This window comes from Drosophila virilis, chromosome 5 (genome assembly GCF_030788295.1).
Source record: "Drosophila virilis strain 15010-1051.87 chromosome 5, Dvir_AGI_RSII-ME, whole genome shotgun sequence".
NCBI classification, from domain to species: domain Eukaryota; kingdom Metazoa; phylum Arthropoda; class Insecta; order Diptera; family Drosophilidae; genus Drosophila; species Drosophila virilis.
In genome coordinates this window covers 16,614,712-16,636,588 of record NC_091547.1, presented here as the reverse complement: position 1 = coordinate 16,636,588, position 21,877 = coordinate 16,614,712, and the positions used below count along the sequence as shown (strand labels likewise).

Below are 21,877 nucleotides of genomic sequence, written 5' to 3'. Positions count from 1 at the left end.
ATATTGGCAAGACAAAAATAAGTATGATTTATGTAAATAAGCCCCGCAGTTTCAAGTTAAAATCAAGCAGTGTATTTTATTAAAATTCCTGAGCAACATATTAATAATTCTAAACTCATATCGGGTCATTTGCATAAATCAAATGTACAGTTGATAAGAACTATGATATGTTGCCATGTGAGTTCTTAAACTCGCTCTACCTTTAGGTATATACCTGACTCGCTGGCTATCAAGAAGCTCTCTTTGTGATTTTTAATGGGTATAATTGTCTTATCGCACACCGAAAACTTAAAGTTTTTGATAAGCATGGCAAGACCAATGCGAGCCTGCATTTCCCCAAATCTCATTCCAATGCAATTACGCGGCCCATCACCAAAGGGAAGCCATTCTCCCGAGTCACGGTTCTTCACTCGTTCGGCTTTAAAATTATCTGGATTGAATCGGTTTGGTTCAGGATAGAACTTTTCATCACGGTGAATAGCACCGCAGGGTATCAGCACTGGCATTCCCTTCTTGATAACATAGTTCGGATATCCTGGCACGACAAAGTCCTCTAAGCATTCGCGGTTGAGGACTGGAAGAACCGTGTATAGCCGAAGGGTTTCTGGGAATAAATAACTTGTCAAGTGTTATGTGAATAAAATGGTTAATTGGATTGCTTACCCGATATGACCTGGTTCAAATACTCCATGTCCTTGATACATTCATAAGTTAGCTCTCCATTATACCTGGCTAGTACCTCATTGCAATCCTCCCTCAACCGCTTTTGTATGTCCTCGTTCTGAGCCAATTCAAATAGAGCAAATCCCATGGTGGTGGAAGATGTTTCAAATCCGGCGGCGAAGAAGACGAAAGCCTGGGCAGCTATTTCTTCAATCGTAAGACTCATACTCTCACCCGTCTCGGACTTCATCAATTGATTGTTTTTCAAGTCAATCAGTTGATCCATGAAATCGTTGCGTCGAACATTGTTCTCCTCTCTGTAGGCAACAGTTTCTCTTACAATACGCATAAAGAACTTTTCAATATGTTCTGGAGTCATCTTCAAATGAATGCGTCTTGAAAATTTTGGAAAACTGTTGATAAAAGCCATTCCCAAGTCCCCATGACGTTGGTCGGTTAAAGCCTTACGACCCATGACACGGAATTCCGCTTCCGGATCCTTGAGACTGCTGCACTCAATGCCAAATGCGCAAGTGCCAATAACATCTGTGGTAAATCGAGCCATGAGTTCCTTAACCTCAATAATCGAAGACTTGTCTGTCATTTCTCCGAAGACGTCTACGAACTCGTGACCAATTTTTACAATCGTAGGAAACATGTACTTCATTTTGCCGGACGTAAAGGTTGATGATAGCTTGTTTCTCATAGATCTCCACTTGTGCCCATCTAGCAGAAACAGCTGACCAGACAGTGGATCATCCTCGGGGTTGTGAAAGAAGCCTCTATCCGTGAACTTATTGAAATCCTTGATCAGGATATGCTTCACCAAGAAAGGCTCCAAGATGAATGCGGCTGGACGTTGAAACCAATAGAATCCGGCAAATGGACCTGTTCCTCGGAACTTGTTATAATAATGAATCCAAATATCTGGAAATGCACGCTTAATGCGGACGCCCGTCAAGTTGCCCATCAGAAAATTGGGCTCCTCGCATGGAATGCCCAAGTTTTGCCAATGCTGCATATTTCGACGTATTTGCAAGAAAAGATAGCCTATCAGGGCTATCACCGCCGTTAATAATAAAGTGCCGATGCCCATGCTAATCAGAAATTACTTATGCTAAAACAAGTGAAAGTGGTGGAGCACAAGTCTTACTATTTAAACAAATTTCAGCGGAAAACTAACCGCTACTTCGACGGTGTGTGCCTTATAAAGTCAAGAATATACGGTCGCAATGACATTTGAGCTTTAACGGACTCACTCTCTGGTTAATCTGTTGGCTTGCTAACACACTTGGTAGTGCTTAAATGTGTCCGTAACCCTTATCGATTGGAGCTTTTGCAGACTTTTGTAGCTAGCCTCCAAATATATATTTTAATGTCTGAAACGCCATCTAGAATTCATATAGTTCTCGTCCGGAGGCAAATTTACTCATCAGGTCCTAAATAAATTTTCATAAAGATCCTTGATATTTGAAATATCGTAGATTATTTACTTGACTTGCTTCAATTCATGTCTTCAGGTTTCCATATCTATACCAATGTTTGGAAATTTTGTTGTTTTTTTTTTTTTTTTATGATATTGTTATATTCCGTTTGTCAGGAATCGGCCAACAATATTGGCCATAACAAGGCAATTAAAATAGTTGCTAAAAACACTCCTCGTCTCATAATATACTTTCATAATCCTTTGATTACATGCACATTATGTTGATATAGTATATCTTAATAGATTTAAGATGTTTCAGTTGTGGAATAGAAGCTATTATTAAGCACCACTAAAATAATTGTATGATGTGGTTCTAAGAGCTCGGTACATTAAAGAAACTGTTTAAAATTAAATAATTATCTCAAGCAACACCTTTAATAAGTATAACAAGCTTGGGATTTCCAGCAATAAATAAGGAAGTGATTTAACTAGCTTAAGCAGAAAAGTGCGTGGCATGAACTGCCTGCTTAAGGCATGAGATTTCATCAAAATCTTTTGATTAATTTATAACATAAATTTTAATAAAAATTAAAATGATTTAGTACAAAAAAAAAATGTATGAAGAATAATAAATATATATCAATTTATTAATTATTATCAAAAATAAAAGAATCGATTTTATTCTTATTTTATATATACACCATACCAAAATGGGATATAGGCTTTCGGAAGAAATTTTACACTTTTTGAATTCCTGCCATACTTCCCCCAATTTAAAAAAAATAAAACAAAGAGTCATAATACTGGGCCAAATGTTATGAATTGAAGTATTTCAAACAGGATGCTATGATCGAAAATATTATATTGGCTGTGGTTTACAGACATCTCTTATTTATTCTATTTGGAACTACTCATTGTAAAAATCACGAAGACACTGACAATGTCTGCGATAATTTTGTCATTTAAGGTGAAGCTTTCTCACTCACAAAGATTTGTTTCAATTGAGGTGCGTCTAAATCGGCATATTTATTTACAGGTGGCCCGGTAACGCTGATGTTTGCCTTCTGTCGCATTTTAGTTTAACATTTAATTAGATTTCAAGTACAGCTATTGGTAGAAACAATAACTACAATATAAGCAACAACAATTGAACAGCTTTATTTGTTGTTTGTTGTTATTCGCGATATTTGTTTTAATACCCTGTACGCACATCAAATGTAAGAAAGGGACATTAAATTTGGTATGTAACAGGTAGAAGGAAGTATATCTAATCAAAAATCAAGACTACGAGCTGAGCTGGTCTAAATAAATTAGTTGACCTCTATTTAAGCTAGAGATTAAAATATTAAAACTTTTATTCTGGTATGTCACAACAAGAAGTCTGATTCTACGATTCTCTGTCTACTTCCAAAATATTGATAGACATCGATTTATAAAAAAAAGGTAACAGGAGCCAAATACTGTGTTTGGTTATCAAATACGCAGATAACATATTGGATACCTTTTGCCGGTCCCCCAAAAATTACGATTATTTTTTTTTAAATATATTATTTAAGTACAATTTAAGGTATGCATATCATTAAGATCGGACTAGGTAAGGTGCATTTATTATAGTGCAAGGCTATAACCAGTGCTTAAAGGGGTATCTTCATGTCGGTCACTCACGACGAGTCTGGCTCTTGTTGTTGTAGCATTTACGCGCTAATTGGACGTTAAATTCAACAGGTCAACTAAACAAGTACATTGAGAGCAAAAGCTGCGAGTATTTTTGAACTGTGCTCGAATAAATCCGCTCACATGACTTCAAATTAAATGTAATTTAAAAAAAAAAATAAATGAAAGCTGGCTGATTCGTCAATTTTTATATTTTGCTAGAAAGGGGGGTTATACATACTAGCCCCGCCGTAGACAGCTGATGACTGAAGTCATTAAAAAAAAAAAAAAAACATTACGATAAGGGAGTATATAACATTTATTTGCTTTTGCTCATTGAGCAGACAACTTTTTTGCTCAGTGCAATTAGTTTATGGGCCAGTTTTAATAGAGCTAACCCCACCCCAACGGGAATACCATAGGAATTTCAAAGCCAACAACTGCTCTTTTATCTATAAGAACCAAAAATAAAAAATAAGAATATTGAAAAAAAAAAAAAAAATCAAATAAAAGCCGTACAAAACTGATAACAAACGAAAATGAACTTTAAAGTGTATTGCTACGTAGATAATTTACAGTGTTCAGTCATGCGGAACTAACAAATGCGCTACATCTATTTTTTATTTTTTATGTAAATTATTTGTATCAGCATATTGAGTTCTTGTATAATTAAAATTACAATATTCCCTGAGTAGCAGATGCAAGTGACTAAGAAGTAGTGTTATAGCGAGAGAACTTCTTTTCAAAAAGAGTGTAGACAACTTCAATTGACCGCTCCGACTAGATTGTTTTTGTGCTCACAGCTCATTGATTCGTCCCACGCTGAGACTTAGTCACATTGAGCTGCGAGTCTGCTTTGTTGGCCTCACTCGGACGCCCACTCGGAGCGTGTTAAAGCCATATGCAGCAGTAACTGTAGTGTAGCGTACTCCAGGTACCCCCCTCGCTCCGCCTAAATGAAAAGCTCCCAATGGCGCGGAGCGTATCGTAAATATGTTTTACTCAATTGCACTCAGTCGAACAGCGCGGTTTGGTCATGAAAGTAACAGATTCAACTTGTCGCTGAGAACGCGTCCGCGATTCGCATTAGATCACTGACGGATTCGGTTTCCGGCCACAAAGAGTCACTGGCCAAAACTGTGTGTGACACTGTGATTTCGCGTGTATCTGACTGTGTGTGAGTGTGTATTTTCAATTGTAGTACAATTTAAAACAAATCAGTATGAAAGGCATGTGGATAATATTTATGATATTGGGCCTAATCGTGCTCTGCCTGCTGGTGCTGCTGTTCATGGCCGCGCGCTATCAGCGCGATTATTGGCGCTATTTGGACATACCGCACGAGAGGCCCAAGAAGCTATGGCCCATCGTTAAACAGCTCGTCACCCAGTCGCTTAGCACTGAGGCAATGAAGGCCGCCCACTACACGACCCTCTACAACAAGTTCAAGGGCAGTGGACCCTTCTGCGGTTTCTATGCGCTGCTGCAGCCGCGCGCTCTGGTGCTCGACCGTGAGCTTATACGCCAGATAATGATCAAAGATTTCGCGAATTTCAACGATCGTGGCATTTACTGCAATCAGAAATCGGATCCGCTATCGGGCGATCTGTACGGACTGCGTGGCAATAGATGGAAGGAGATGCGACAGAAACTGGAACCGACGTTTGAGCGAGAGCGCATAGAATGGCTTTATGGCAGCCTGTACGAGGAGGCCGAGCAGCTGCTGCTAATTGTCAGCACCACGCTGATGAAGCAGTCCCACTCCACGCTCCACATACAGAAATTAATGCGACGCTATGTGCTGTCCGCCCTGGCCAGCTGTGTGTTTGGCCTGAACGCCGAGCAGCGCCAAAAATACCCATTGGATGAGTTTGAGCAGATGACGGAGCTGGCGCTGAGCACCCGTAAGCATGGCTATCTGATGAATCTGCTGATGATACGCTTTCCCAACTTTTGCCGCAGGCTGCGCATGCGCCTAACTCCCAAGCAGGCCGAAGTCTACTTTCTGACCCTACTCGAGGATATTGTAGGGCAGCGCGAGGTATCGGATGTACGTACTCAGGATTATCTACAGCTGCTGCTGGACATTAAAGCGCTGGAGCTGACTACGCACGAGTACGAGGCTGACAAGGAGCTAAAGGCGCATCTGCAACACGAATTGGCAGCTCACGCGTTTGTCTTCCTCAAGGCGGGCTACGAGCAGACCGCCAACACCTTGTCCTTTGTGCTATATGAGCTGGCCCTAAACACGGAAGTACAGAGCCAGGTCCGCCAGGAGCTAAAGCAGACCATGGCAAAGCATCAGAATAACCTGAGCTACGAGTGTGTACAATCCCTCACACTCATGGGTCATGTCATCCTGGAAACCCTGCGCATGCATCCCATCACACCCTACATAATGCGTCGCGTCCTCAACAACTACACGCTACCGGAGCACATGAAATACACGCTGGTCAAGGAGCTGTTTGTGATCATACCAACCCATGCCATACACAATGATCCCGAGTATTATCCCGAGCCGGAGCGCTTTAAACCCGAACGCTGGGGCAGTCCCAGAGACTCCTTCAAGGAGCAGAGCACATGGTTTGGCTTTGGCTCCGGCGTCCGCAATTGCATTGGCATGCAATTCGCCCAGCTCCAACTGCGTCTCGCACTGGCGCTACTTCTGCTGGAGTTCGAGTTCACTTTGAACTCCAAGCGACCGCTGGTCAGTCTAGACGATGGCATCGCGCTGCAGCTGACTCCGCTGGGCGTAGTCGAGCCCGGCCTAGAGGAGCGTGCCGTCTAACTGAGGCAAAACCTGCTAATCCCAGTACACGAATATGGAATTTATAATGTGACTAAAGTTTAGATGAATTTAAATACCTTTAAATATTAAGTTTTAATTGGAGCTAAATAATAACTTTGCAAATATGGAAACTCAGAAATTCCTTGAAAGCAATGAAAAGTTAAAATAATATTCACACAAAAATAATAATGAAAAAAAAGAACAAGAGGAAAAATGAAAAAAAAAATTAAGCTTGTAAGTACTTAAGAGTGAAAACTCAAATTAATAAATAAAAAGATAAATACTTGGAATAATATTTAAGAAATCATAAACACAATGAAAACTAAGTAATTAAACTAAATAGTGTTAAGAACCTGACAAATAATATATTTTTGTTAATATATGACAAACTTAGAGACAAACTAAAATAATTAAGCGTAAAACAACTTGAACATAAATTGTATTTATTTAAAATGCTCTAAAATAGTTAATAGTAAAATGAATACATATATGTGTAATATTAAATACAATGTGCCGCCTTAAGTTTGAATATATATATACGTTTACATTGATTCGTACTACGCTTGGGTAGCCGGAAATCCCGGAAATTGTTTTCAATTTAATAAAAGTGCTTATTGAAATATTTTGTTTATCAACCATTATTTTTTTATTGTAAGTAGCTCTGCAAAAATAATTTAATTACACATTAATTAATTGCTTTACATTTGTATTATTATGTTTGTTTACTTTTAATTTGTTGTCGTTTTTTGCATTGTCGTTTGCTGATATGGTTGCTATATGGCTGCTACTCGTGTAGCACAGGCTAGTGCAGTATTTGTTTAGTGATAATGTAAATAATTTCTTACGGGCTTAAAAGAAATATGTATGTTACTATTAATTAAATGTAAGTTTTGTCAGTTTTCCATTGGATTTTAGTAGCATAATTACGAAACTAAGCATTACTTATAATTTTTGCACAGGTTAATTGTTAAGTTGTGAGCTGTTTAGACTTTATAATTAAATAGAGATTCAATTAAATACAATTTAAAAATAATATTTAAAAACTGCTTGTGCCTTCTGTTTTCTGTGTTAACTATTAGCTAAAATATTAACAATTGTTTGTTTGTTTTTTTATAGTTTAGCTGGACTGATATGGAATGCTTAAGCTGTTTTCCCTAGACAGCGCTACGAAATGCTAATTCAAATCTTACCACTAATGTTTGTTCGACATTTTGGCCGCTAATACAGAATGGCTGCCCGGCAGCTGCGACTTTCCCCCGAACTTCCGCTACCGTTTCACTTTGGTGGCTTTGGGCGAGCGGGCAGGGGCAGGGACTTTCGTATGGGCTCCCCTCGATTGGGCAGCTTGCTGCGCAGCATCTGCTCATGCACGTAGAGCAGCAAACCCACGTCGCGATGTCCGGCCTGCCAAGCGATTTTGAAAGCCGTGCTGCCATCCTGCAATATAGGAGAAATAAAATTAATACTGCTGCAGGCTAACGCCCAGGTTTAATACTAACCACGTCCTGGACCAGTGAATCGCAATCCTGTTGCGACAACAAGTGCTTAACAATGTCCACACGTCCATGCTCCGCGGCGCACATCAGCGCCGTGCTACCATCCTCATCCTGAATATTGATATCTGCGCCGGCATCCAGCAGCATGGCAACCATGTCACTATTACCATGCGACACAGCGAGCATCAATGCGGTCTGGCAATGCTGCAAGAGTGGGGCCGAGAATCAGTTCGGTTAGCAATTGATAAAGAGCAGCGTCCAGACTGACACTATGACGTGCCTTTACCTACCTTTTTTGCTCGTATGTTGACATCGGCCATCTGAAACAGTCGCTCCACGACTGTCCGATGCGCCGCTTGCTTCAGCTTGGCCAAAGAAACGAGCATGACGCATGTGTATCCAGCGTTATTCATTTGGTTTACGTTGCAAACCTTGGAATCCAGCAGTATGGATACGACGTCAAAGTTACCATGCGAGACAGCATAATGCATGGCCGTGTTGCCCTGTAAATATAATAATAGAGGTCAAGCACTGAGTATTGAGTAGATGTAATAGCTATGTAGATCATACATGGAATTAATCTCAAGAAAGAATTTTAATTTTATCTCATCTTTTCCTACTTAGCGTTAATAATCTGTCTTTATTAGCTTCCTTGCAAGAGATTCATTGCTTAGCATTGAGTTCAAATTTTGTTTTAAAGCCTAAATGCTCTGGCAACCTTATCAACTCACATTGCTATCGAAGAGGTTGACACAATACTCCAAAACTGGCACGGACAGCGATTCAAAGTAGTCCAAGTAATCCTCAACCTCATGCGGATTGGACGTAGCGGTGCTAGAGATGCGGAACCAGTGCTCCCCAATGGTTGCCTTGGGCGTCTTTAGGCTGAACGATGTAAAGGGCCTGGAGCCCAATTTCTTGAGCAGCGAATCGTTGACGACTTTAAGTGCATCCTTCAGCTCCTTGGGCAGTTCCGTTCTATGCGTCGGCAGAATATAATATTGATATCATTTGATGATTTGAGATTCAAAAACTTACTTTTTTCTGGGCTCTGACGGTGTCTGAGCCAGCTGATGCAGCTGTGCCTTGGTGGGCGGACGCTCCTCTTTTGGACTTTCTTCCACGTCTGCCTGCCGCTCGATGACGGTCACCTGGGAGCCTTCGCTTTGACTAGACTTGAGCGGCGTGCTCGACTTTTTGCGTGCACCTTGTGATATCTCGCGCTCCACGTTGGAATCACTGGACACGGTTAACGCTTGGTCTGGCGAGGCGGACTTGGTGCTTGTCGTCGTTGCCGAAGAGGTCATCAGTGGCGCTGGCGAGGCATCGCGGGACCAGCTAATGCTAACCCGTTTCTCCTCGCGCACAATCAACTCATCGTCGCCAAGCTGGGTTAGATCCAAATCCTGAGACGTTGCAGTTGATTTGCTGGACGGCTGTTTGATAAAGCTCTGCGACTCTGGCGAGAGGTCGTGCGCAGCACTTGGCGGCTTTTCCTGCAGCGAGCTGTGGAATAATATTTTAATGGATTCAGTTTAGTCAGAAGATTCATCGATGTAAACTCTGCTCTGAAGGACGCACGTTAGCAACAGCGCTGAGCAGCCGCTGACCACCAGTGGGTAGCAGGTGAAGCTGCTCAGGCCGGAAAACATCGAGAACACCATGGAAAAACGAAAAGCCAAACAATAAACAAAAAAGTCGATAAACGAAGCGAAGCTGCAAACGCGCCAAAGCCAAAATGAAAACTGAGCCTGAAGGTCAATGCGACCAGGCTGGCATTCGCAACTATTCGGACTCCGAATCTGTCTCGCACACTGAGCATCTCCAATGCGCATGACACACGACTTCCTGTGGGTTTGTGCCTCGGCTAAAAACTTGCAAAAAAAGCTTTTTGTTCTCTGACTACAGTGGGCCATGATGAGCATTACAATATCTATTATAAGTATATAAATATATAAATCGTATATTGCGATTTTTCAATTTTGTGGTCTTTACATACATTAGGTGAAAAATAAAAATCTAGAGACCTACAAAAACTAGGACTAGGATTTTCATCTTATTTTATAATGGACTCTGTAGTCATTCGCTATTTTAATTTAAGTTCCTTAGATTTGAAATGGATGTGAGTAACAAAGAACAAGAATATACCTCGGAAATTTCAATGTTTTCCATATTATGGTGATCAAAAAAAGAACATTTTTGAGCATATACACAAGTCTATAAAACAAACATTGGACTAACTGACAATGCGTGGGACCTAGGTGAATCTACGGTCGGACTAAGAGTGGGGCAGTATAAAACTGAATTAATTAATTAGAGTTCAACTTACCTCAAAAATATTTTTCTTTCCGCCTTGGGGCTCTTTATGGTCGATGGCGTTCCTGTGGCAGTTGGTAGTGTATAAGTATTTTGTCTCTGGAACTGCCTGCGTACTGGACTGGGACTAGTGAGATGCTTAGGGCGCGGAATGCGCGAATCTGCCGAGGCAGAGCGCCTAACCGTGGGCGCAGGCGTGGAAGCTGCCGCCGGAGTAGCCGCAGCAGTCGTTGCAGCGGGCGTCAGCTCGCTGTTGTCCGCCTTTGAAAAATCCTTGGCCAGCACGCGGATAGCCTCTTTGCAGGAATCACAGTAATTGGCCGCACAGGCAATCGAGATGTGCGGCTTGACAATGTCGCCGCAGCCAACGTCCCGTTTGTGCACATGATCCGTGTTGCAAGCTGAGTGTGTAGTGCTCCGCTCTGGCTTAGGCAATGGCGCCGGCTCGGTGTTACTGCCTGCGTGGCGTGTAGATGGGCGTGTCTGTGGCGCCATCAGCTGCTCGGACTTGGTTGCGCTGCGTGAAAGACGCTGCAGTCCATTGGTATCCGTTTGGCGGCTTATCGTTTCCACGTTCCCGCACTGTGTTGCCATCTGTTGCTGTTCCGGCCTCACCTGAGCCCCCGTAGAACGCACAGTGGTCGTTGTTGTTTGGCTCGACGCACTGTGCACCATTTTCATTGGGGTCTGGCAGGCAATGGCCTTGCGCTTGATCGCCAGCTGCTCATGCTCGCCCAGGCTGAAGGTGTTGCTGCGCCCCGGCAGCAGTGGCACGGGCTTTGGTTTCTCCAGCGGCTCCTCTGTGCCACAGCTGACGCTGACGCTGCGCCGAACGATGGCACACTTTTCGCAGAGCACATCCGTGATGCGATGGTCGGAGCTGCCCACGCTGCGCACATCCGGCTGGCAGTTGGTGAAGTTTTCCCTGGTCGTGGGCTTGGCACTGATGCTCACATTGTGCTTGAGCACCGGTCGCTCCGGCACCGTTTGATTTCCCATCTCGCGCCGCTCCCGCTGTGGCACATACATCTGAGTGCCCACCGAGATCAGCTGCCTGAGCCGCTGCTGCCTGCAATCGCTGAGCGCCTGTTCAATCTTCTGCTTCAGCTCCGGCTGCGAGTAGAGCACCTCGGCTTGCTGCGTGCCCACATGCCGGACGGTCAGCTGGGAGCCCACGGCCACATCGCGTGTGGCAGTCACTTTGCTGGCCGCCTGTGTGGCCACATCGCGTCTTATTATGCTGGGCGATATGGAGCTGCTGCGCATGCGCGCTCCCAGGCTCTCCAGCGAAACAGGACTGATGCGCTGCGGCGTAAACTGGACGGGCGAGGCGTTCTTGATGCCTGGACTTGGTGGGGAGGGCGTCTGGCGTTGACCACGCAACAGCTCCTCATTGCGGCGCTGCAGGCGCTGCTTCTCAGCACGCAAAGAGCTGAGTTCCAGCTGAGAAAAGAGGACAGAAGCATGTACATTTGTATGTGACTCGAGTATTGCATAGCAATCCATTTGCTCACCTCCATATCGGGTATGACCTTAACCTGTTCCTCTAGATCCTTGAGACGTTTGAGACTGAGCGCCATTTGCTCACGTATCTGGCACAGCGCCTGTGCATCTGCTGTGGTCTGTCCAGCTTCCGAACTGGCCGGCGACTGCAGGGGGCTGGCAGTGTCATGCCCATTCGCCTGCTCCGCCTTGGGCGTGGCTGTCAAATGATGGCGCCGTGGCGGCGGTGGTGGCGGCGTCGCCTTGGCCTGCTCCAGCTGCTCCACTGGCGACTTGGCATTGGCCGCCACCGTGGCCTGCACATAGCTCTCGTAGTGCACCTCGGCGGGACTGGGACTAGGTCGCTGCTGCAAGGGCAGCGTGTTCGAGCGCTGAAAATGGCGCGGTGTGCTCGACCGCGGTGAGCGATTGCCCGCCATGCAGGAGTCTAAAAATAGAAACGATAAAGCCAGCTTTAGATAATGGTTGGCATTCAACTACTCTCTCCTTCTGTAGTTACTTGCTCTGTCAATAGCTTTGCTCAAAACAATTTTAATTTGCAGACTTGCCATAGACGCATGCAGTTTACTACTGACAACATTTTGGCCCAACCAAATGCCATAATATAATATAATATTAGTGATAAAATATAATAGATGATATACAAACTATGCAAACTGTGCCACAGTCCGCATAATTTGCCAAACAAAAACAGCCACAAAAATACAAAACAAAAATGCCAAAAATAAAAACAAGTCTACAAGACAAAAGACTAATGCTACAACAGACCCGGGTCTCTGTCCCTTAAACGCGTTTGTGTCCGACTGCTGATAAGTCGGGGCGCCGACTGTCGCTATTATTATTCAATATTGATTTTACCTACATACTGACAATTTATTGCACTCATTTGTTTATAGTATAAGAGACAACGTTTTTGCCCGAGCCGGGCATTGCCCGAGCTGGTTTTTGCACTCAATTGCAATTTCAACTGATAGTATCCAATGCTAATCGATAAAAGAAAACCCAAATATATATCCTCTATCTAGCCACGTATGCACGTAGGTGCAACACATACGGTCTCTCCCAGAGCGCTGGAAAAGTCTCTATCTTCCGTTCTTCCATTTAGGATCGTTATGTTATCGATAAACTGTTTGCAGGCTTTCGACACTGTGTCAGCGAAATTTGCTGTCAATATGTTATTTAAGTGCACTCTACGAATTGGCAGGATATCGATATGTTATCGATATTAAATCGATTTCTATCGATATCCCATTAATGCTAATCGATAAGCAGCAAGAGAGTCCGTCGAGCAACTTTTGCGATTTCGGAATCACGTAAATATAACTTGACAATCTTTTTTGACTCCGTAAATTGGAATACGGCGTTGCAGTTATTCGTACTCTTAATAAACCAGAGTTCGCAATGTGTGTGCGCATAGTTTTTACAGACACTGTGTTTCGACAGTTGTTACTCATCGCCTTGCCGGCTGCCAAGTATTTTTGTTTTCTCACTTTTTTTACTGCCGCTGCTCCATTTGCTACTATTAGTTAAATTCAGTATGTATACGACATACTGCATACGACAGCCTCCTGTGCACTGAACTTTAGGCAAAATAAAATGAGACTAGAAGAAAATAGCAAAAATAACCGAAACGATTTCTATTTTTTGTGTGCTGTCGGTGCCAAGTTGGCTGAGCTGTCGAGAAAGATGGTCAAGGCAATGTCGGGCTGGCCGAAGAGACGCAAGTCGCGTGTTTGGTAGCATTGACCGGGCCATAATTAATCAGTTTTTATGAGCCAGAAAATTAGCAAATATGAAAATTGAAAACACGCGTTGCCCCAGCTAATATCAGAGAAAATAGATATTCCCAACCTGCTGTCATGTGGCATTTGGCTAATTAACCTACAGTCATTCCACCAGCTTCGCAATGGACTTTGCCTGGGCTCCGGCTTCATTTTGATCTTTCGATTCGTCTCCTTGTTGCGGCGCAGCGACAACGTGTCGCTGGCTGTGGCAAACATTGTTGTTGTCGATTGTTATTGGTTTTTAGTTTGTTAATAGCACAATTAACTGAACAATGCAACTACATAATTAAGAACACATTCAGCGGTCAAGGCGGCAGCCATTGCACTTTGCTAATGCGAATTAAATAGTATTTTTTTTACGATTTTGTTAGGCGGGCTGCGTTATTTTTGCTGTGTTAATTAAATCACTTGCTGTGTGAGTAATAAACAATATTAATTTGATTTGCTTCGCCAGATATGAAGCAAACGTTCGTACACTCGCATCAAAAATCGATGCGAATAACGTCGCACATTATCTGACACAGTGCGGCATAAAATTACACGCACACTCAACTCACTCTGCATGAATTCATGTTTTATTCTCTTCAAAATTGTGAGCATTGGCATTACAAAAAAATATATATTTTTATTATTGATTTATATGCGTATTAGCGTAGCTTCTTATTTTTATTTTCCACTCCCACGAATTTTCGAATTTTGCCAATGCTGCTTTTTCTTTGATCTATTTTTGAATTTTTCTTTAACACGCGTGTCTTGTCTTCCTCTTAGCGAATTCGCCATAAATTTAGAATTTATTTTTTTTTGTAGTATCTAAAATAGTTATTTAAATACGCTGCATTCGGCTATTTCTAATTTTTTACAGTTTTACATATATTATATATGCCTATAATATACTCAAATTGGATTCGTTTTCTTTGTCGGTCGTTTGTCGATGTTTCGCACTGTTTCGAATTTTTTTAGCTCTAGCATTTCTTTCGCTGATTACTTGTTAATTTCAATTCATATATTTTTATTGCAATTATTTCGTACATTCTAATTTAATTATATATCGGACTACACTCGTTTTATAAATTTATTCGTTTAGATCATTTCGGTTATTGATTGCTTTTTATTTCGCTGCTAGACACATTTTTATGTTTTTCGTTCGAAAGTCGTCGACAAACTGAGTTGAGATTTTCGAGCTGCTGCCAGCCACGAAAAAAAAATCATTTAGCATGAGCTATTTTGTTATTATTCAACAGCTCTTGTGCCAAAGCAGAACAACACAAAAAATTGTTATGTATTACTAACAAAAAAGAAAAACAGCGGCAATTTATGTAAGTCGTATAGGGAGAGAAGAGAGCACAGCGATAAGGTCGTCGCTCGCTCAGCAAATACAAATTAAACAATCTGAACAACACTAAAAAAAGGAAAACAATAACAAATAGAGATACTAGACAACAATTCGCAGATAAGCTAAATGCACATTATTAAATGATAATGTTGATTATTATGATGACGCGAACAAAACCATTTTGTAATATATTTAGATTCATCGTTAGCTGTCTCGAACCTGACCAGAGCGGTGCGAGTGCGCTTCAAGGTGGGTCTCTCTTAAGTTTGTCCGATCGTTTTGCAAGCAAATAATAACAATCTTTGCTTAACTATTTCCATACTTTAAAGTGTGTGTAGTGTATGTCTCGCATAGCCAGACTATGCTATACGAAAAACGCCCCTAATTTGTGAGTATTCATTTCAACAAAAATCGATCGATAAGTATAGATATATTTGCTTATGAGCTGCTGCGAATCGATCAATGCTTGGTTAATTTATTATAAGTTAAAAATAGCTTACAACATATACTAAATATAGTTCAAAAATATATACTTGACGTTTAGTGAAAGTTTAGTTGGTCTAAGTGAAGGACTGCCTCTCAACTCCCTGAGCTGCCTAGGAAAAAAAACAGTGGTGCCTGCCCAGACTTGCTTTTGGGCCCCAAGGTTAACAAAAATGATATCTAAAAGCATTTGGCTATTGTTAGCTAGCTTCCTAGGCTCGTCTCTAAGGTCGACGTCAATTGTCAAAAGTGTTTTGGCAACCATATTTTGGCAATACGCATTAAATTGAAGGCAATTTATAAGCCATTTATTACGTGCCTAAGCAAACACATAACAAATGTTGATGTATGTACAGATCAATATATATGTACATAAGTGTATACTTTAGTTATCATTAATCATTGTCAACTCTATGCTCCTGGCCCAGCTGAACTGTTCGCTTGCAAAATGCGACTATTTGATTTGTTTATTTGGCTGAGTCTCTTGCATTGCTTTTTGCACACTTTATGGCAAATTTATGGCATAAGCAAATACAAGAAAAACGGGCCAGCAGCAAAAACAACAGCAACAACAACAACAACAACATTAGCAGCATTTGCATGCAAATTGAGCGCCAAATGCGCATTTCAAAATTGATTTAAGATACGAACGCCTGAAATCGCCTTGAAGTTGACTGCCGAGCCGCTTGTAAACTCCAATTGAGTTTGAAATGCCAAAGATGCAAAGCGATTGTATCTATATTGGCATAAAGTATCTGTATCTGCAGCTAACTCGGCGGTTTATATGCAGCTTAATGTCTTTTGATTGGGCTGAGACACTTTTTTGGGTGGAGGTCCAAAATTGAATTATGCCTCGGCATTTTGCGTCTCGTTTTTGGAGCTACATTTAAATATTGCTTTGATCTAACAGCTTGCGTGTCGAGTTGACAGCTTCATGCGTTATGTTGCCTGCCAAACACAAGTGTACAATGGGATGGAAATTCAAAAACACACACATTGCACTTAAATTACCAACAAGCCTTAATAACTTATTGAATTGATTTCTTTTACTTTGAAATACTTTTGATCTGGCTCTTGCGTTTACAGTAGATTACGCTAAGAAAACTAAAATGTTCGAGCATCATAATTCATATGAATTCGATTTAATAACTTAACATTTTGTTGGCCCGCAAATACAATTTCAATGTATTAATAGTATTTTCGACTCTTCGTATGTTCAATAAAAAATATTTGATTTATTTCAATTTATATATGGCAACATGAGTAATATTGCTTTATATACGAGTACCATGGAAGGAAGCATATTAAATTGCCATAAAAAATAAATGACTCAAAAATATCCGGACTAGTATTTGAAATGTGGGAAATGTCTACAACGATTCAACTAATATATAAATAAATCTAAGTCATATTTAAAAGAGTATAATATTCAATAGTTGTCTAAAGTCAGCTCTAAATTGATGCAACTACTGTATGCTATATTTTCAAAATATATGTATGTAATCAATTAAAAAAAAAAAACTATTTTCGTTCCATTGTACGGTATCTCAACAACTTCCAACAGTTGTTCAAAATTTTTCACACTTTCCTGCGTAAAAGTGTCACATGCGCGGCGGCGTCGCTAATTGCTGAGAGAAGCAAAGGCAAAAGCGAAATGAAAAGCAAAAGTATCTGCCAGATACAAATGAAGTAGTCTGCCGACTATGAATCATTCAGCAGCAAAGCAAGCCGTCAAGAGTATTTCCTCATCTATTTTCAGCACTCAAAAAACTGACACTCACCTGCGACATCAAAGTAACGATCCCATGTGCTCTGGCCCATCCGACGCTCTTTGACCTCCTTGGAGCCGTAGCCGTTGTTGAGGCTCAGGCTGAGGCTCAGGCTGTTGTTGTTGCGATCCATGGAGTGGGCGCTGCCGTTGGTATAGCTATAGGCGCCTGCCTTACGCCGCTTGGTCGAGGCGCGCTCCAGTGTTCGCTCGAAATCGCTGCAGACCTCGTCGAGCGCTTCGTGGAGGAAGGCGCGCGTTTCCGGCGGACTGACGGCCGGGTGGGCATGGCCATAGATATGGTTGCCCTGATGCCTTGGCGGCTGGTAGATGCCCGCATCGCTCTCGATGCCGCCACGCAGCGAGGAACAGGTGGAGGAGGCTGTGCCATAGGGCGACTCAGCGCGTGGTGCGAGGCTGTTGCTGTAACTGAAGCGTGGCACTGACGAGGAGCGCGGCCGATAGCAGGGCGATTGCCCGGCAGCGGGGCGTGGCGAATCCGGTTCGCTTTCATGTGCGGCCTGCGTAGAGTAAACAGGTGACAAGTTAATCGTGTGCGAAGTGCGCGTCACTTTGATGTTGCCACAGATCAAAGGCCACGAATTTTTCAGTCCAAACAGATTTCGACTCACCTCTGTTAGCTTGGGTTGCACACGACTTTCCGCCTGCCAATCGCTGCCAAACAGACTCTCAAAGCCAAGCATAAACTCCATAGATTTGCGCGAACGTCGACGATCACGTCGCTGCAACTCCTCCTCGCTCGGCTTGGCATTGGCCAGAGCCTCGCAGTAGCGCACAAAGTCCAGATCGATGTGGTATCCATACGGACAGCAGTTGCAGCTGCGCACAGAGCGGGTTAACGTGGAGCTGGGGGTGCCATTGCCCGGCACTTGACGAGCTACAGAAGGACAGGCACAGAGAAATAAGGGAGAAATTGAGATAAACGACCGGATGAGCATCAGAGAAAAAATATGTATAATGTATCTTAAGTGCAGACAACGCATATCTTAATGTCACTATCAAGGTCACGTCTGTCTGAGTTCGTCTGCTTCTGATTCTTGGTATTGGCAACACACACATACACGCACACTTGCAGACCGCATCTTTGTATCTTTTATATATTTGTGGTTGCGTCTGGCTTAGCTTTTGTGTTTGGCAGCCATTTGGTAGTCTCTGAGCCACACCTGCCGCTGGCCTAAAACACGTTTCAGCTTTTTGGTAAATTGAGCCGCAGTCGCAGCAGCGCCCAAGCGCAGTTCTCAGAATGTATCCGTCGGTTAAATTTGTGTGATTTGCTGGCCATATTTATGTTTAATTGCGTCATATAATAACTAATTTTGCTTAATTAAGATAACGAACTATGCACGAGAGTCAAAAGCAATTTACAGCCTTGAGTTGCCTTTTAGGTACCTCGTCTAAAGCAAAAATGTAGCTACTATATATATGAGATTCTAATTTAGTTTTAATTTGTTTGATATTTTAATTGTTTCAACTAGTCAATAAGGAATTGAGCATAATTTCTATTATTATCTACAGATTACAATCGAGTGGAGTTACACTTCGCTTAACTATCTTCTCATACCCTAGACTTGAACTTGGACCGGCATCGCCTTTGTCTAGTTGCCCTACTAACTTGGGCTTCTCTTTAAAAGATTATGAGAACTGTTTATTGATAAGAGTTGGTAGTAGATATAAAAGCAGACCATCTTTATTTTCATGTCCAATATTGAAAACTTTTGATAAATGAAACTATTGGCAGATTTTCTTTATATGTGAGATTGACTAACAAATTTTGCCTGATATATTAAAAGCAAAGCCAAAACATTTTGAAACTAAAAACATGAAACATAAATCGAAAACTAAAATATTGAAAACTGGAATACCACTCACAATTATAACAGATCGACTCAGTTCGCCTCACAGTGGAAATATATGCAATATGTGGTCGGAGAGGCTGTTCCTCTTCAGTGGAGTTTAGTGCTACGACCGCATAACTCTTTTAGTAAAGAGCAATTCCTCTACAGAGGAATTAAGTGTTAACCAAACCCTCTTAGTACAAACAACTCTTTTAATACATATCATTATCTATTCTCTAACAGCTTTCGGCCTCACTGCCACTCACTTGCGCCGCAAATTCTCTGCAGTATGCGCTGTGGTTTTCTTGCGACATACCACTGCAACCACAGGAGCGCCAGCCACAATAAATTCCAAAGCATTTGTTATTGGCCTTAGTCCACTTAAGCTGAAATCGATAATCGAGAAACACGCGTATGTTATTCCCAAGTCTTGCGCCGATGTGCTGACCATTTGAAACGCACGTTCGCAGCCCAACTGGATGGGCACAGACTTAAAATTCTTGTTGAAGTCATCATTCAGCTAATTGGCGATAAGATAGGCGACTTTTGGAGCGCTTATCAGACGGCTAAACAGCGCCTAGTTAAGATTGCAGCAGCACGAAAGCTTTCAGTGTGTGTTTAGCGCCAGGTGGCGCCATCTATGTGTGAGTTGCATTTAACTAAAATTATTTTCGGTTTCACTTTCAGCGCTCGGTTCATTCATAAAAGTGTGCACCTCTTTGCCGTGGGCGTGCCGTGGGTGTCTGCTGTGAAAGTGTTTGGCTGCACTACGCGGCGTATACGTGCTGTGCTAACCAGGCCAATAAACCGCATATTGATGAGCTGCGGCTATGCCTGTTGCCGTCATTAGCAGCAGTCAGGGCCAGGGGTGTAGGCGTGGTGTTTTAATGACGCTGCTTGCCGGCTTAATTATTGTCGCTGTATTGGACACCAAACACCCAACACCCACACACACGCACATTCAATCACAGCTGTTTGTTCAGTTTGGCATGTGCTGTATTTGCTTTTGGCCGTTGCATTGTGGGCGTCCGAGAATGCGGTCTGCCTAATGTCGCCTAATTGGTGGCCAACAGCGGCTCGTCTGGCTGAGTGCTTGTCTATGTCTCGTCAGCCAACAGCGTGTTGGCTGTTTCAGATTGCAAAACATGGTCTCAAGTTGATTGACTGCTGCAAATGCAAATGCAGCGCAGGGATTTTCACTCCAGCACGTGTAAATCAGTGTCCGCTATTAAGGCCAGTCCGCAAATGTAAGAAAAGTGACACTTTTTAAATATCTAATATATTTCTAGCCTTACTCTACAGATGCTCGCCTTATGCAATTGATTTGCATTTCACGGAGATTTTCACTTTGGCTAAGTGTGACTTTCGCTTAGCTTATTCTGCCAAAGTTGCTGAGCTCATCAGCTAATGCATATACTACATTCAATTTTGTGATATTTGCATATTCTATTAAAAACAGCTTTCGACTATATGCTAAAATAAAACTGGCTGCTAAACAACTCAATACCAACATACATCAAGTAATGAAGAACAACTCTTAAAATAATGGAAGACATCTTTTAAGAAGATACTTTTCAAAATAATAGAAAATATATATGATGTGCATGATATGAAACTAAACCCAGCTTTCGATAGATCATAAAGTGATATATACATATTTTAAGATAAAAAGTTATACACAAATATAATGAATAATAGATTTTATTACAACTGTCCGAAACTATAGAGTTCCAGTCTAGCAGGGCACGACTTAGCTTCACATATTTTAGAGCAATTATTGCAGTCAAGGTATATTATTGCAAGATGATTCAGTTAACAGTCAGCAAGCAATTGAAAATCAACGTCAATTCACTTTTTTCTCGCTGCCCTTTCAGTTACGCATGTGAACAAGTTTTGGGAACGTGGACAACTTTATTTACACGAGTGCCGAGACCGCGCTCCATAAAAGGCGCCTATTTATTCGTACAATGACATAAATCGCGCACTCGACGCACATAAAAATTAAGAAATTAGCCCAGCGGACAGGCAACAAACTGAGCTGCAAGTAAAGCTAAATTACGAGCAAGCCCCAACTCTGGCCAAGCACGTAGACAGACTCAGACTGTGCCTTCGACTCCGACTCGGACTGGAACTCGGAGATCGATTTTGCAGTCTTAATGGTGACAGCGAAACGTACTCCAGACAGACCCAAAATCCAAGCAATCCACATCATCATCATCATCGGCAGCGTGGTCCGGTTGTAATGACTAAATTTTCTGTGTGGGCGGCTCTGGCGAAGACGAAGGCGCAAACGCTGCCCAGCATACAAAATGAAGCCGGCTTGTGAATGAATTTCGACGGACAGACTTTATGGGGAGAAGCGAAAAACAAACTTAAATTAAAACTGGTTGTCCGACTAATACATATATAATACAACTTAGCCTCATATGAAGGAACCTGGGCTGCCGTTGTGTCTGAGCCAGCATCGGGTAGGCGGTTGTTGCAGCTGCAGCTAATGAAGCTAACGGTGCAACAGCAGCAAAAAAAAACCCCAACAACAAATTACCGTAAAATGCAAAAACTTAATTATGCTAAACACGTGCAGTCGCTGTTCAATCTAATTGCATGCCACGACACACACGCCAACTAATAGAAACTAAAACAAAACCTTCTTTGATTGATTATACTTTCTTATAGAAAGTATGTTCGTTAATAATGTAAAATTCTGTTAATTTACTATACATTCAATGTACTTTTTCTATACCCTGAACTTATTAAAAATGGGTATTTATCTTATATGGGAGGAGTGCCATGATCACTATAGTCTTG

At 42.0% G+C, this 21,877-nt stretch overlaps 3 protein-coding genes across 9 annotated transcripts in view; 1 reads left to right on the top strand and 2 right to left on the bottom strand.

Moving 5' to 3' along the window:
• Positions 1-64: 64 nt before the first annotated feature.
• Positions 65-1,818, bottom strand: LOC6625469 (probable cytochrome P450 6a21). The gene is made up of 2 exons (XM_002049637.4): positions 664-1,818; positions 65-604 (listed from the first exon to the last, which is right to left on the bottom strand). The coding sequence occupies exons 1-2, from the start codon at positions 1,757-1,759 to the stop codon at positions 186-188; spliced, it is 1,515 nt and encodes a 504-aa protein (XP_002049673.1). The 5' UTR covers positions 1,760-1,818; the 3' UTR covers positions 65-185.
• Positions 1,819-4,761: 2,943 nt separating this feature from the next.
• Cyp317a1 (Cytochrome P450 317a1) lies at positions 4,762-6,871 on the top strand. 2 transcript variants are annotated; one of them, XM_070209659.1, is made up of 2 exons: positions 5,575-5,646; positions 5,705-6,871. In XM_070209659.1, the coding sequence occupies exon 2, from the start codon at positions 5,712-5,714 to the stop codon at positions 6,528-6,530; it is 819 nt and encodes a 272-aa protein (XP_070065760.1). In that variant the 5' UTR covers positions 5,575-5,646; positions 5,705-5,711; the 3' UTR covers positions 6,531-6,871. The 2 variants fall into 2 exon arrangements, with proteins under 2 accessions (XP_002049674.1, XP_070065760.1); XM_002049638.4 differs by having other exon boundaries at positions 4,762-6,871.
• Positions 6,872-6,956: 85 nt separating this feature from the next.
• Positions 6,957-21,877, bottom strand: part of Kank (kank) — a 34,242-nt gene continuing 19,321 nt past the window's right edge. For 2 of the 6 annotated variants that reach the window (XM_032436907.2, XM_015173923.3), the window contains 9 exons: positions 17,846-18,111; positions 17,227-17,734; positions 11,857-12,272; positions 10,356-11,785; positions 9,065-9,532; positions 8,758-9,004; positions 8,317-8,529; positions 8,030-8,230; positions 6,957-7,967 (listed from right to left, as the gene is read on the bottom strand). In XM_032436907.2, the coding sequence (XP_032292798.1) occupies positions 7,806-7,967; positions 8,030-8,230; positions 8,317-8,529; positions 8,758-9,004; positions 9,065-9,532; positions 10,356-11,785; positions 11,857-12,272; positions 17,227-17,734; positions 17,846-18,111 (3,911 nt within the window). In that variant the 3' untranslated portion in view covers positions 6,957-7,805. Of the gene's footprint in view, positions 7,968-8,029; positions 8,231-8,316; positions 8,530-8,757; positions 9,005-9,064; positions 9,533-9,607; positions 9,751-10,355; positions 11,786-11,856; positions 12,273-13,335; positions 13,418-13,730; positions 14,072-14,186; positions 14,420-17,226; positions 17,735-17,845; positions 18,112-21,877 lie in introns of those variants that run through there. The other 4 variants (XM_015173924.3, XM_015173926.3, XM_015173921.3 and 1 more) reach the window with 4 other exon arrangements.